This window comes from Coturnix japonica, chromosome 3 (assembly GCF_001577835.2).
Source record: "Coturnix japonica isolate 7356 chromosome 3, Coturnix japonica 2.1, whole genome shotgun sequence".
NCBI classification, from domain to species: Eukaryota; Metazoa; Chordata; class Aves; order Galliformes; family Phasianidae; genus Coturnix; species Coturnix japonica.
Genome location: NC_029518.1, coordinates 26,009,239 through 26,025,885, shown reverse-complemented (window position 1 = coordinate 26,025,885; position 16,647 = coordinate 26,009,239). Strand labels below are relative to the sequence as shown.

General features: G+C 35.8%; 1 protein-coding gene across 4 annotated transcripts in view; it reads right to left on the bottom strand.

Annotated features, from left to right (window-relative positions):
* KIF6 (kinesin family member 6) overlaps nt 1-16,647 on the bottom strand; it is a 121,951-nt gene that overhangs the window by 13,744 nt on the left and 91,560 nt on the right. For all 4 annotated transcript variants that reach the window (XR_004306483.1, XM_032443233.1, XM_032443231.1 and 1 more), the window contains one exon: nt 9,547-9,597. Coding sequence is in view for 3 of the 4 variants with exons in the window: in XM_032443233.1 (XP_032299124.1) it covers nt 9,547-9,597 (51 nt within the window). In the remaining variant the exon portion in view is untranslated. The remainder of the gene's footprint in view (nt 1-9,546; nt 9,598-16,647) is intronic.

Genomic DNA, 16,647 nt, shown 5'->3' with positions numbered 1-16,647 from the left:
TGTTTCTAGAATGTATGAGAACAGTTTGAGATTCCCAACTGAACACATTTAACCTTTATAACTGAAGAAAACTGAAAAGAAACAAAAGATTTGCTGTATAGTACATGCAAGTTTATATACGAATCACTACTTCTGCCAAGAAAATAAATTCTACATCAACCTGTCATTAGGCCCAAGGAGTGCAGCCTTTCTCTGTGGAATGGAATCCGTCTGGAATAAGAGGGCAGCAGTGACTCTTTTCAGGCTGTCAGCATGCCAACTACAGTCATTAATCTTTTGTTGTAGCACCCTGTAGCCTAATACAAATGAAACTGAAAAGTGTCTTATTTCTTTAGAGTGCTTAGATCAAGTACATTAATACAGACAGCCAAGATGGACAAAGCCCATGCACGCTTTTCATTTCATGTATCTAAAGGCTTCATTAGGTGTGCATACTACAAAAGGACAGGGAGATGACATTTGTGGTGGGGAGAGTACCCTCTTGAAAATAAGCTACTTGGAGCGTTGAAATGAGTATGCAAGTCAAGACATGCAAACAACATGGCAGAGGAGATTCTAGAAAAGTGGCATTATATAATTATAGAATACAACAAAAAAAGAAAACAGAAACAACTTAAAATGGTAATGCTGTTTCTGAAGGGAGAACTTTTCTACATGAAAACATTACCAAGTTCTGCTAGTCATTACAAAGAGATGCAGGATCATAATATTGTGGCTTTCCTTTCGTGATTCATTTGGATATCTAATACTCGGAAAAACATGTTTGTACTAGCTCTCAAATGGCAGCCTCAGGCAGAATTTGCTCACATACATAAAAACACAAAGCAAAATGTTTTGCTGCTGATTATACACTGTAGAAGGGATTGTTTTGTTATAAATTATCTGCAGAAGTAATAATAAAGATGTTAATAAACACACAATAATCTCTGTGATGCAAAGCCTCAGCACTCTCAATCCTGAAAACAGTTAGGAATTCCCTCTAGGAATATGCTGGTGATAAAAACAAGAAATATAGCTGTCAGGCGAGCTGCAGAAACTTTTGTATACATACAAAATGGAAAGAGAAGGGGACACTGCAAGCTGATGCAGACCCCACCAGAAGAAGAAAGCATTGTAGCCCCTGGGCTCCTGCAGCTGACACATTGTAGTCCTCTCTTCCACCTGCAATTTCAGCTACAGCTCAAGCTAAGAAGCTAAGGCAGAGGTTACTGGCCCAGTCTGTGCTCTGTATCTGACATCTAACAGTATCATTCTTCAGCAGGCAGGCTCGGATATCTAAAATAACATGAGAGACAATTCTCTGAAAAGTCAGTATGGTACACAAAGCACAATGTTTGATTACAAATCCAAGATATCTAAGAATTTATTTTTACCTTGTATTTTACTTCCTCAAAAGAGTTTATTTTTCACTGTATGTATCTCCTTCCCCTACAGAAAAATGTACTGAAATGTCAAACCAGTTAGTTCAGGTTTCAGATCGGGGTGAACCTTGTGTGAGACGACAATTCATTGCACATTTTGTTCATAAAGTAGATTATAAGAGACATTTAAAATTACAATGCTTTTAATTTAAAGAGAGGGCCAATTTTGGAGCAAAGGAAGTAGTCAGTTTTTCAGTACTTTCCACATGATCAGATCACACAGTACCAAAATGAAATTATAGCACCTGTTGACAACCTCACTGTTTCAAAGCACTGTGGAAAACAGGGATAAAAAACACTATTTCCAGCACAAGATACGAAGTGTAATTACAACAGTTTACTGAAAGCAGGCAACAACTTGAAACACTCTGACAGATTCTTGTCTACAGTCACAAGATTTTGCAAGAAAACTCTCTGTGACCCTAAACTTTATACTCTCAGGGGCACTCATATATTTCCCAACTTGAGTATATCCTGGAAGTCAAACTCCTAGGGATTTATTGTCCTTGTGCCTCAAATAACATTGTGCCCTGCCCTCCAGCTGTACTTTTGCAGTGAAAGATTTTCATTTTTTCACTGAATAGTTTTGTGTTTATCTCCTTAAATTTATAGTCACTTGAAGTAACAAAATTTAGAAGTGACTTCAGTATCCAGTTTGAATTTTTACTGCTTTATTTATCAGCTTTGCAGCTCTTGGCAAACTCAGTCTCTAGTGCTTTCAAACTGCATCATACTTTGTTGTTTTGGCTTTTTAAAAAAGAGCTACCCTTCAGCTGCTATTCAGGATCATCTTGCAAGGAATTTTCATGTTCTTTTTTTCATATATATATATATATATATATATATGCATGTGTAGGGGGTTGAAGGCGCTTGTATTCTGTTGAATCTCTAATCACTGAGTTTAGTAATTGTGCCCATCAGTATGGTTCTTCTCTAGGTACTCCAGGTGTACTGCTTACTGTCCCACTGGCTTAATATTCACTCAAAGTAACTGACTTTCAACACGCACATGGGAAGTGAAGATATTTTTTCCACTCTGTGTGAGCTATTTTGGCTAAACACAGATTCACATTTCTATTTCCTTAACTCTTTTCTTTGCAGCTAGTCATCTACATCTGTGCTCCTTAAAATACTCACAGCACATGAAACAAGGTGTTGCCTTCTCCTCAGCTGTACTCAAGCCATGAAAGTTTCTTATGAAACTATTGTGGCTAGAAGTTCTCTGTGGGTTTCCAAATATACAACTGAACTTTACAGTGACTAAAAAACCAGAAGCTTCAAGTTTAGCATGTTTCATACTTGACAGTTGATGTGGTAGAAGAGTAATACACTGCATCATATTCAGGAAGCTCCTACTAACTCAGATTACGCTTATACTTACTAAAGTCATTTTGCCTATAGATTACATTAGATTATTTGTTGTATCACTTACCTTGTTCATAGTATTAGACACATATGTACCTGATATTTCCCTGCCTCTTAAGAAGTGGTGTGATTTATCATCCATCAGTTTAGAGACTTCATTAACATTCACTTCTGCAACATTCAAGAGCTTTCATGGAAAAAAAAACAATGTCTCTTTGCTATGTTTTGCTACACTGTTCTTGAAAGAAAAGCATGGAAAATGCCTCTGAATGTGACTGCTTATCATGGAGCTGAGACATTAGGAATATACTACCACTAATGTGATGATGCTCAACTTGAGTGGTCTGGGGGACTGGAATGTATTTTCAGGACCTTCTGTCTATGCCGGCCACCTTCATACCCCACTCTAAGTGCCACACTTTTTCCATCAGCTGCAGAAGCCAAACAAAGAGGCTCTTGGTGTTAGGCTATCAACTCAAGAAGGTACAAGAAGAAGTAAGGAGACATTTACTGATCTCTCATCATTCAAACAGAACCTCACTATGTTCTGTGAAGAAAACTATATGAAGTTCAATTACTATGTCCTAGTAATTGCCTGCTATGAGAAGAGATATCCCAACAACCTGAAATGATCACAATTCATCCACTAGACTCTTAACTGGAAAAGTATATTCAACTTCTGCACATTAATGGGAAATTAACAGTAACTGCTTGATCCAAATCATTATTTTTGTTTGATCTTACCATGTGAAAAGTTTTGGGCAAAGTAGAGAATTAATTACTTCTGATCATTACAGCAAAATAAAAAACAGAAGTTTTGCACCAGATTTGCAGGTTGTTCTGAAACATCAAATTCCACATAAAACCTGCTATTACTCATTAACTCATCTTGTGCTTTACCTGATGCGAACTGCTAGTCTAGATTTTACGTTAATCTTGAAAAAAAATCAAGAGAAATACAGGTGTGAGAAGAGCTTCATTTATTGTCTGCAGTTCATTAGATTGAAGAACTTTTGATTGTTATATGGACAAAGAGCTCTCACAGTTCAAGTTTTATCACTAGAGAACTAGCCTGCTGACCAGCATACCCACATCTACGGACATATTTGTGCAGATTTGTAGAATGAGAAGGAAGAAGTTTGTGTCTAAAACTGAAAGTTACTCCTAGATGTTCTACCATCTTTTTAAGATGCAAATGGGACAAGCTACTGAATTATACTGGAGCCAAAGCAGAATGGCTTAAGAGTAGTAGACTGTGTGTATAAAATTTTCTTTTCCTTTATCTTACTGCTTCAAATTATATGTTAGAATTAGTAAATCACTTTGTCTGGGAGGTACTTAGGGAGGCTACCTCCTCAGAGTTAGGTGAAAACTAAATCAGATTGGTTGCCATCATGTCTTGAAAAACTCTGAGCAGGGAAATCCTGCAAATCTCTCTGAGGACTTCTCCTAATTCATTACTATCATCACATCATATTCTTCCTAATACTTTAATTTTAGTAGACCAAAATAGAGAACTAAGACCTATCAACAGATTCTATTTTCATACTACTCACTTGAGAATGTTTCTAAATAAATGGACTGCTCTGAAAGTAATTTCTCCTACTTTATCGTGTTGGCCTGCAGCATCAGAGGTGGATGTTGGTGGTATGGCAGCTGAGGCTGAAACTTCTTGCCAGTATTTCATTACATTTTATTGCTATGTGACAGATGACAGTAGAGGGGCAGTCTGACACAGTTGCTTCTGACATGGAAGTTTGAAACAAAGTTGTGGAATTGAACTTCTCCATGAGGAAAAAGTGGCACCCACTGACATTCACCACTGCTTGCTGAACTTTTATGGAGACCAAATAGTGGATGTGAGCACAGTGAGGTGGAAGATGGTGTGTTTCAGCAGTGGTGACAGTGGGTCACCTCCACTGGTACAAATTTTTACAAGCACAGCATGCAGGCTCTTGTTCATCACTGGTGAAAATGCAGAACTAATGGTGGTGACTGTGCTGAAAAAGTGTTTTGTAGCTGAGAATTTGCTCTGTCCAATTGTTTTCTTGCTCTTTGTGTATGCTGTAGTTTTCATGGAATAGGAGGAATAACTTTCAGAACAACCTAGGTAATAATGCTATTCACACTGAACTTGTTAGGGTTGTCAAAGAAACATTGCAAGAAAGTTTACAAAGACTGCAAGCTGCCCTAACAACTGGGAATTGCTAAAGCCTGTGTCAATACAACTGAGAACTAAATTTCTGTACTACAAGTTCATATTCCTAGTAGAAATATAACTTGATCCAAATATGTGCTTCACTCTTTTTTGAGATCTGATATGCTGAAGATGAGTGGATCATAAGGGAAGCTTAATAGGAAAGCATAAATAATCTCAGACTTTTCTCTGGCAGTGCAGAATAACATTCTTGAAAGATTTCCTTTGAAGATGTAATGCTCTCATTCTTGAGGATACAATGAAGAGGAAACTCATAGATGTTTTTAGAGTTTAGCACTGTTTCTAGTAAAATCTGCCAGAAAGGGTGCCAGAAATACACACAAACAACAAAAAAAACAAAGAAACAAAAAAAAAAACAAAAAAAAAAAAACAACCCAAACTACAGAATACCTTTAAAAAACCTGAAGAGAAATCCAGAGAAAGAGAGGTCTGTTTGAGCTTGAGGCCTGAAAAGACAGGTTTAAGAAGAGTCTTCATATTATAATACTCTCCTAGAGTTTTAAAATTCAGTCATGCACAGTACAGGGAAAAACCCAAAGCACACCTGAGAACGGTCCTCAGATACTGCTGCAAGGGAAGTTTTGCCCCTTGTCTCACTGCTGCTTTGAAATCCTGTTTCTTTTTCCTGACTGCGATAATCTTTAAAGAAGAATTCTGTGCATACAGAAATACAAAAGCTCTGCAAGAGTTCAGAGTTTTAGCCTTGGATGACACTAATTCTAAGCCTAAGAAACACATATAAAACTAAGAGACTAAATGTGTTACAGTGTGTAACTTCACAGTTACCTGAGGCCAAAGACCATATATGCTGTTTTATGCTGTTTTCCTCTGGAAAAAATCTGGAATAGCTGCAATGATTTAACTGCACTGCAATGAGAAGAAGCTACAAAGATCTCATCTTCCTAAAATATCCCATGTAATGACATATATATGTGTTCAAAATTCTTTGCTCATCAGTATCATAAATATTTGCTTGAAAAATTATTTGGTGAACCTTCCTAAAAGAATTTTACATCTTAAAATTATTACAAAAAGCAAATTCAAGAATGTATGTATCATTGTCAGAGTAAATCTTTTTTAAAAGGCATAAAGGCAATGATTTCTGACTTTTCAGCCTATTTTACTATATTTATATTCACATAAGCAATAGTTAAAACTCATCATTTTTAAGAAACATAATTTACAATTTTTTTCTGTCAGTATCAGAGTTCTTAAAACAAACCACAATGCAAAACATCAGTGACTGCTATCCTTCAGTGTAGAAAGTGAAGAACAAAACCCACCACTAAAAGAAATGGCCTTGGTACCACTAGAGGTCATAGTAGGAATAAAATCCATGCCCTGCATGCACAGTAGCAGCAAACTTTTACAAAAGCACTGCTGTTGCTTGAGATTTCAAGCAGAAATGAATGAAAAACACAACACACTGACACATTATGCATATAAAAAATTGTGAATTTCTAAGAGAAATATATCCCTTATTCTGAGGCCACTGCAAACTGACTGTGTTGTTTTTTTTCTCTCCTAAAAATAGCATACTTTATGGATTGAAAATGCATGAATCAATCTGTATGGCTTTCTGAAGCACCTCTGGATACCTAGTGGTACTGAGGACATGAGTGGCTTTTGTTTTGTTTTGTCTTTCTCTCTTATCACGAAGCAAAATCCTTAACAGTCTGGAGCTCAGACAAACTGATTATTTCTCCAAAAGCCTTTTCTTGCCCATACATGTTATCATTTTTGACTGCCAGGAATGATGGCTTTAAAGCAGACCATCTATTATTCTCCGTGGATTGTGTCAGACTCATGTGGGAAAACAGAGACTGACACTTTTCTCAGCTCCTGTCATTTTGTGATTAAAACCACTGATTTCTCCTCATTTAATGACATTAGTACAGATCAAGATTCTGCTGCTTCACATGAAGAAAGTTTAATGGCTTTTCAGTTACAAGATGTAAAGCAGTGAAAGAAATTGAGCTCATTTTATTTAAATATGGGTTTATTGAAATAAGAGATTAACTCTGACACAAGCCAGCAGTTTGGAAGCTCTCTGCGCTTTCCATTTGCAGAAATCACAGAAGATGAATTCATGACAGTTATTATTAGCCTCATTTATTATTAGCCTCATCAAATGTTTTCCGTTGTCTGAAGGATGCTGTGCTTTGATTGCAGAGAGATGTTTCATACAGTTCCTAAGCAACCCTTATATACTTAAGAGACAAACCACAGTGACACAACCTTTCTAGTGGCACGGACTGGGACTCATTTGAGAGAAGTGGGAGCAGCAGTTCCTAGTACTAAATGCTCTACTGATAATCACAAAATCACTGAATGTCAGGGATTGGAAGGTTAACAATGCAGAAAGAAGTGAAAAGATAGAGTGAAGGATCGCACAGTCCTTAGAAAGGGAAAGCTCAAAAGTAAATGATATTGTAGAGAGAAAAAGATGAAGGAAAATAGAAATTGAGAGGAATGGAAGAATGAGATAAAAATGAAGGCAGGAGGAATTAGGAAAAGTGAATGAGGAGATCAGTGAGAAGATGGAGATGAAAATAAAGAGCAGAAGAAAGAATAAAAAAGGAGTGAGAAAAAATATCATAATTTTCAACTCAGTCATAAAATTTCCTGCTATTTCAGACTGAATGTTTCTCTGAATGATCTTACAGAATAAAATGTTATTTGCATAATATTCTATTCTAATCATTAATGAAGATGCTGAGAGTGAATACTTGTAATTTTACATAAATTTTTTAGTGTTTCTGGTTTTGTAATAAAAAACATGGAGCACATCCTTGTCTCCAACAAAACCTCCTATCCATTTTCGTACTTTGTAAATTCTCTGCATATGGTGGTTTATAAGAGAGAGCTAAGAACAACGGGTTAAGTAGTGGAGTTATCCTTCAGTGAATCAGAAATTCATATCTTAAACATAACCATAGAGGAAGCAGATCTACACTCTTTAAAATCCAAGTAGAACAGCTTTTTACAGAGTTTTAACTGTAACATGATCTAAGTTATAAAAAAAAAAGGCAGCTGTAAGATGTTTACTTGGCTCCTAATTGAAACAATGGTGTGTTTTGTTTCATTTTGGATTTTCAACAGACTCTCAATTATCCCTTTTACCAGGCAGCTCTTATTTAAAAATATCTTGATTGCCTTCTAGTCAACAAGAAAGTTGCTGGGAGACTTGACACCTGTTACTCCTTGGAGGAAAATTCGTCCAAAAGGCAAACAATATTTCCCCATCTCATATAATAAATACGGTCACAATTTTAAAGTATTTTAAAGAATGACTAATTAAGGAGAAAAAGAAGTATGGAAAACACTTAGTGCAGTTCAGAGTTTGTGACAGTAAGTAAAGAGCAATGCTCAAAAAAAAAACCAACAAAAAAAAAACCAACAAAAAAAACCAAAAACCAACACAAAAAGCACATGGGATGCCTGCAACTTTGTGGGACATACTAGGAGAATGTAAGAGAATATTTACAAGGTGAATAGCTGGAAAGATCACTAATCTGCCATTTCCTAAGGACATTAAAAAATTATGCTTATCTGGTCTATGAAAACCAGCTTAGATAGTTAATTACAGTAGCATTTGCAACACAAATGCCTACATATTGAGAAATTACTCTACGACACACATACGGCCTTGAGGTCAGGATGACATCCAGAGAGACCTAGACAAGCCTCAACAGTGAGCCCAGGATCTAGGTGAAGTGGGCTTAACTTGTTATTAACCCCAGCATAATTTGGTCACATTTTTCTACAGTTTACTCTTCTATAAGTGGAATTCTCACACAGTCACTACTAGGCTTTTTTCAGTACAAAATCCATGGAGGCCACCTAAAGCATCTGAAGCCAAATTTGCATAACTTTACACGTATGTGAACAACTTACATAGACATTTTTCGCTTCACAGCTGTGTCAACAGTAGTTGCAAGGAATAACTTTTCAACTTCTATAACTGGATGTGAAAGAAATTACCAGTATATGCTTTCAGTACCATTGGAATGAAGAAACTTTAAAAGGATGTTAGGTTGATTGTGGCAACATGCCTAACTAGAATCTCAGCTTCAGCAAAAATCAATATCTATCAGTCAATGATAGAAACAAAGAGTCATTAGAAAGCACAAAAATAACAATCAAATGCAAATGTCCTGTCTGTGGCAGGGAGGTTACAAATTGATGACCTTTGATGTTCCTTCCACCCCAAGCCATTCTAGCATTCGCTGATCTTAGACCACTCTGTTCCTGTGTTGGTCAAACTAAAAAGACTTTTTACAATTAAAGCAAAACAAAAACAAAAACCAGAAAATAATAGCAAATCCAATATGAAACAAATAAACTTTTGAATAATTTTCCTCACCATACATAAGATCAGATGCCTTTTGAGCCAAATCTCTAGCAAAATTCAAAAAGTCTGTGTCCTTTATGTTATGGAATATGGAAATATGGCATGAGCTGTTGAAAAAATATGACCTGCTCAGCAAACAGATTAAGCCCTGGGAGATAATATGTTAATTCTCGGTGTTCCTGTCTTACCTAGAGCAGCTCTTTGAATATGTCTCTGTGTTATCTTTCCTTTCAGATGGTCTGCAAAAGAAACAAAATGCAAATAGTTAGTTCTAAAATGTAAAAAAATAAAAATAACAAATTCACCGCTTATTTCCCACCATCAGAAATTTTACATGCAGTTGGCTTGCTTAAGGATCTTGTAATCCATAGGACAAGTAATTTTATGAGATCTCTTCGCTGTTGCAACTAAGCATGTATTCAAAACTGGGGCCAAAATTTGGCCATGCATGTCCTAAAATTAAGCTTTGCACAATAAGAAAGACTGAATATGAAGCTATTTACTGACAATCACATTCACAGAATAATGAGCTCCTGCTGCTACATACAAAAGAAGTCCAAGTGAAGCTAGAAAACATACAGAACTCCAAGTATTTTTTCAAACAGACTTGTAGACGCTGAGATTGGAAATGAGATATTAGATCATCCATCCCACATCGTTGCCAGTGAAAAATTGGTTCTCTATAGTCTTTTTTTTCTTCATGTTTGTCCAACTCAGTTTTAAATATCCCATGTGCTAGAGCTTCTGCAAGTTCCACTACTCAACAGAATTCACTGTGCAGATGTCCCTAGCATTCAATTGAAACTTGACTTTATTTCATTATCTCATTATTCCCAGTTAGGATCTCATGCCCCATACAATTTATCTTTACCCTTCCATAATTAATCTCCTCCTTGATCTATTACAGTGGTCCAGTTTACCAGTTATTTCAAATCGTAATTAGATTACCACATGGGAAGCCATTATTCATTGATTTTAATGGAACTGATAAAGGAAAAACATAACCCCAAATGAGCAGTTTCAGCAGCATTTGTATTCTGAGCAAGGATGGACTACATCTCTCAAATTTTTGAGACTTGTTCATTGTCTCTAATAATTTGTACCTCTGGATACTAGGGATGGGGAAAAAAACAAAACAAAACAAAGAAAAGAAAAGAAAAGAAAAGAAAAGAAAAGAAAAGAAAAGAAAAGAAAAGAAAAGAAAAGAAAAGAAAAGAAAAGAAAAGAAAAGANAAAGAAAAGAAAAGAAAAGAAAAGAAAAGAAAAGAAAAGAAAAGAAAAGAAAAGAAAAGAAAAGAAAAGAAAAGAAAAGAAAAAAGAAAGAAAAAAAGAAAAAAAAAATCCTTGCAGGATTCCTGTTTTTCTCCAGATTGATCACTATTTGTATCATATTAGTATGCATTCTGAAGTAAAATTATTTTCAGAACAAATTAAGTTATTAAAAGCTGTCCAGTGGAAAATGCAAAAAACCCCACACAGTTAAATTCACAGGTCATGAGAACTGGACTGATGTATAAATACTGAAGAATTATAACTAATTAACATCTTAGAGAAAAAGAGAATATTACTTTGTTATTCAGAAGCATTGTGAAATAGGTACTGTATCCAATACATAACAATGAAACAATTCAGTCATGTTGTTTTGGATGTCTTATGAAAAAATACAATGCACCAAATACAAAAACAAAACCATTAAAACCCTACCTACCTCTCTGTCTTTAAAGAAGATACTGTAGATTCCCACTTTGATACATATTAAGTTCTATTCTTTTCAGTTTCTTCTACTCAAACCAAATAATTATTCTCCATTTAAAGCTATCACAAACAAAATACTAAAAATAAATTTTAAATCCCACAAAACAGGACCACATTTTCACAGATAAAGCCTATTTGAAAGATCCAAACTTATGGAGTTTGTGCTTTGAAAGATTTATAGAGCAACTCAGTTGAAGACAACACTCAGTGAAAAGACATTAAACATACCATTTTTCCCCCCCTCTAATTGCTTTTTTGTAATCCTGAATATTAATACCCACAGCAATGTTACTCTATATTGAACCATGAGACAGTTAACGAATGAATTTGGAGCAATCTTGTGATTCATTTCAGTGGACTGATCTTAGCTTAGGTTCTTCAAAAAGTCACGTATTCACCTATGACACAAGTATCTTTACGCAATGGCGTAAAACATCCCTTTCTCATGCATTGTGAGCTGAGAAATACATTGTCACCGATTAAAAAAAGAAAAAAAAAAAGAAAAAGAAAAAAAAAGTTGCAAAATAGGAATTATTAAAAATGGAGTTATAAGTAGTTAAAATATGCAATTTATTAAAAGCCAGCTGAAAATGACTCATGTGAAGTTCTCTATCATGTCAATATGTGATTTTAATGCCATCAATACAAATATGTGAAAATAATAAGAGCTGTTTTAAAAATGATAACAGCCAAGAAGCTTCACCTTTAATTACCTATAATTTACCAGTACAGCTGGGACAGATAGCACAGAGGATGCAGGAAAATTTTATTGCAAGATATAGCCACCCAGTAGCATGTAATGCCACAGACACTTCTCCCTCCTCTTCTTCTAACCTTAATACATTTCCTCTCCATCCATGACAGGGACCATAACACTGGATATCACTGGATAACACAAGATATCTTGTCCTTAAATCTGATGGCTACAAAAACTAATGAGAAGTTGGAACCAGACAATCTATAATCAGAGGGGACCCAAAGAAAAGTTCTTCAGCTAGGAAAATAAAAATCCAATCTTACAATTCTTATAGCAAGATAGTTTTATTTTTGTTCCGTAGAAATAGAAAGGTGACATTTATCTGATTCAAATAATCCAAAGTTCTTTTTCAGGGCAGCATAAACTGAAGTCATTCCACAGAAAAGTTCCCAAGGAGAAGCAACTATTCTATTTTGAGAAAAGTAGCCCTAACAGAAAACCTATTCAGAAGATAAGAAGGTATCACAAGGCACCTGACTATAATTCCATACAGCTACTTATGCAGGTCCAATTTAATCTTTCAGTTGATTTTAATCTAATTTGAAATTTTATTGTTTATTTAGATTTCCTTTGGAAAAAATAAAATAAAAAGCCCTCTAGTTTCACATGAAACTCTTATTTTTGACAAAAAGTTAACATTTTCTGTCTATGTTTTTGATTAGAGTAATCTTGCTCTGTTTTCACTACAAATATTTGTGGGGAAGAATGAATGTTCCTGACCTGCTCTACTTTCCTTTCTAAGAGAACATCATCATCCTAACACAAAGTTTGAAGTTCATAAGAGACACAATTAGGGTATGATTGAAATCCATTTGCCTGCACAGATCTTCCCATGTAAACAAATGGAAAATTTCAGTCTTCAGTACTGCCAGTTCTACAACCTTCATACATACAAATATTTACCCAAATAAATATGAAGACTAATACTCTCATTTAAAAATTTTCTTCTGATTCCAACAGTGCAAATTTGTGAATAACGTAGTGTTTGAATTTAAGACTTGGCAAACATCTCTCAACATATGGTTAATTACGTTTTCTGAAGTTTCACCAAACAAGAAGCTAAAAGGATGCCTGAAGTTAGTACAATATATATGTATCTTTTTCCAGTGGAGTAATTCTTCAGTTGGAGATAACAATCCCAATAAAATATTCAGTGCTTCAACTTCTCATGTTTTGGGGAAAAAAAAAAAAAGTAGCTTTTGTGAATTTAAGAATTTACTCAGCACGCAGCCAGCTGTCATTTAGGTTGTGATAAATCTGTTGGTTTTGGACTGTGTTTCTGGACAAATGTACCATCACGAGGTATGGAAAAGAGATGAACTGGTAATACAGAACTTCAGCTTCGTGACAGGAGACAAACGCAAAGAGGTAAGTGGAGAATACAAAATGGTATAGAGAAGTCTAATTAGGAATGATATAAACCAGAGAGAAGTATCCAATTATACTAAGTAAGTATCAGAATCAATAACTTGAATAGAGTAGCTCTCCTGCAACTTTTTGTCTTTGCGTTACCCCAGACTATTTCCAGGATCTAGAATTATCTTCCAGTTTCCTTCAGACAGAGAATGCTTTGACAATACTCTATACATTTCAAGCCAATACAGAATGAACATTCTGCAATTTAAAAAAAAATATTGGATTAAAAGCGTACGTTTTTCTGGCTTCACTTGAGTCCACAATACAGGTTTTAAAAGTTCTCATATGTTTAATCAGATGTTCCATATAATACTATTCTAAGGTTTCAAAGGCTGCCAATTTAAAGAACACTGGACAAACTGGGAGTACACATGCAACCCAAACTACCTCTCTTTGAGAATATTTGCAGTTAGTATTGTGGATTGACCCCTGTCTTTAAGCAGGGTATTTTTTTACTTTATATTTGACAGGCTTGAGCCTTAGTCAGTAATCTCTCAGCTATTGCTATTTCATAACATTTTGCTATACTTTTTACCACATTTTCCAGTCTATGTTTAGCTGAAATCATTCCATCTTCTAGATCCTGAAATCTTCACACCTTAGAGTGGAGACTGAATCTCTTTTCATCTCTGGATCTTTTTTGTTTTAACTTAAAATATCTAACAGAGTCTCCTCTTAAGTCTTCGAGGAACCTCCCATTCCTGGAACTCATCCTCCAGGGCATACTGAGTTTTTAATAATGCTATATGGTCTAAGCATTAGATCTATGTATAGAGTCTTCAAAAATCACAAGTGTTTAATCCAACTGAGGTTATGTTTTCAAGGCATAGTGCAGAACTGAGCTGCAGCTGACATGCTAAGACAGCTTTCAGCCGTAACAAAACCATGCTGACAGAAGAATGTTTTGAGATTTTCTGCATGTTGCTCTAGTGTAATTAGACTGATAAAGAGAGCATTTCTCTTTCTTTGCCTAGTGATTATCCTGGTGTGATGGTATGCTCCCTCCGCTCCAACCTCCTCCTTTGGCCTGGCTGTTAATCCTAAAGTCTTGCTCTGGACTGATAAGATGATTCTGCTAAATACTGCAACTATGAGTCAATCATCTTACCCCATAAATAGTAAGCAGCCTGAGAGCCCCTTGAGCTCTAATCCTAATAGATGGCATGTAAGTTCCCCAATTCCTTATAAATATTGTGAAATTTGAGTGACTATAGCCTCAGGGCTGATTATGTGAAATATTTCCAAAAGATGACCTATTGAAATGTTGATCTTTAAAGGCAGACATACTCTAGAGTGGAGTATGGTGGGTAATCTATTCCATGACAGTTCCCTAAGTAAAGTAACCTGAGATCGTAGCCATTAGCAGTCACCAGAGGAGTCTGGTATATGGACTCATAAGAAAAAAACAAAACAGCAGAGTGCAGAGCAGGGTAGAGGTCCCATGTCCAATCCTCATGATCACCCTGCAGGGTTGATACTTCCATTTGAGGAAGAGGAGGAGTCTTGCTGAATAAGCACATATTGAAGCTCATATTTAGCATTAGTAAGGTAGGTTTTAGAGGCAGAGTACTCATAACTTCCATTACAAGACTTCCTTAAGTCTTGCAGGGAATTACTTTCAACTGAGCTTGTGGCTGGACTTTCAACAGTTTACAAAGGATTTCTGAAATATCTTATTTCTAATCAGACACTGAACTAGGAGACACTGAACTAAAATGGAGATACCTGAATGGAGTAACTTCTCGAACATGGAAACTTCAAATGGTTCAAATATAGTTATGGGAAATCTTAAGTATTAGATACTTTTGAAAATCTAGTGCTGAAACTTTATCACAACACACCCTATGATAGCAAGTATATGTTGTAAAAGTAATAGAACAAAAACCAATTCTGTTGTACCTCAGTGTTCTGCTACACTAAGAGCAGGCAAACTGCACAGCCTTTCTCGGATCCAAATAAACATTTAGGGCAAATTCTGACTCCTCTTTACAACCTTTGTCCTGGTGTGTTGAAAAAAAAAAAAAAGGTTAAACAACTAAGGACAACTTGGGCAGTAAAACTTCCTGCAATCTGAGTCAACACTGTTTCTGATGTAAGTGACCTATTTTGGGATATAGGGCTGGCCAGATCCCCATGTAAAGTGACAAGTCCTAGCTTTCAGGAAGTTCTCTGAGGCATCAAAGAAGGAATACCACAACCACAACACTCAGAGTCTTCTGATTATAGGCAAGATAGTTTTCAAGGTACAAAACACAAACTTCATCAACAGTAAAAGTATATTAACAATAATACATGAGTAATATATTGTAAGTATTACCTGCTGTAGTAGATTTCTGCCTTTTGTTCAATGAAGTATCCGAGCAATCTAAGGCATAACTTGCTCTACTTTCTCCTTCCCTATATCCTTTTCCCTCCTCTCCACATTTGCTGTCAAAGGTTTCTGCCCCCACAGAAGAGCAAGTAGAAGCAAGCAGCTGCCTGTGTCCTGACTATTTCAGCACAGTCTGGCATCTCAGCACAATAATATATTTATTGGCAATTTTCAACACTTTCAAGTTAATTGGAACATGTGAAATGCCAGCAAGGTAGCTGATATCTTGTAGAACTCATCAGTCAGAGAACCCTGGAAAGACAACAGGTTGAGAGTTGGATGCTCACCTCTGACATTCACATCAAATCTGCAGTTCCAAACCACAGTCTACACCCAGAACATGAGCAATTACATTTGGGTATGTACTCTTTTCCTAATACACACTAATTCATTCAAATTTACTTATTGCGGAATCATACGTATACTTTTTTCCTTGAAGCGCTCAGCAGAGAAAGTAACAGTTTGTGTCAACACTTAAAATTCCTTCAAGCATGATTAAATTTATAAACAGAAATCTTATAAGACAGCCTTCTCTGTCATAGGTTGTAGGATAACTCTGCACTTGAGTTCACTGATTGTTCTTAAGCTACTCAATGGTCCTCTAAATTCTGTTCTCATTTCTATGTACTCAGTTAAATCCTCTCTAATAACTTCCTGCTCTCTCAATTTCCTGTGTATTTTTGTTACTTTGGCTAGATTTGTCACATTTTTCTTAACTAAGATGACTGCTTACCACTTTCTCACTGATGATCACTTCTGCAACTGTTCATTATTTGGTCTGCATTTCGTTGATGCCCTTTATCAGACAGGTCTTTCTATTTTCTGGCAACCTTTTTTATCTCCTGGTTGGCACACACAAAGAAATAGCTTGGTAGTGTTATACAGCAACACTGATCAGAAACTCATTGTTTTTTTTTTTTTTCCCAGATCATAGCATTTTTTACCTTTCTCTTCCTTTTGCTGCAGACTGCCTTTGGCTCTTTAGATCTG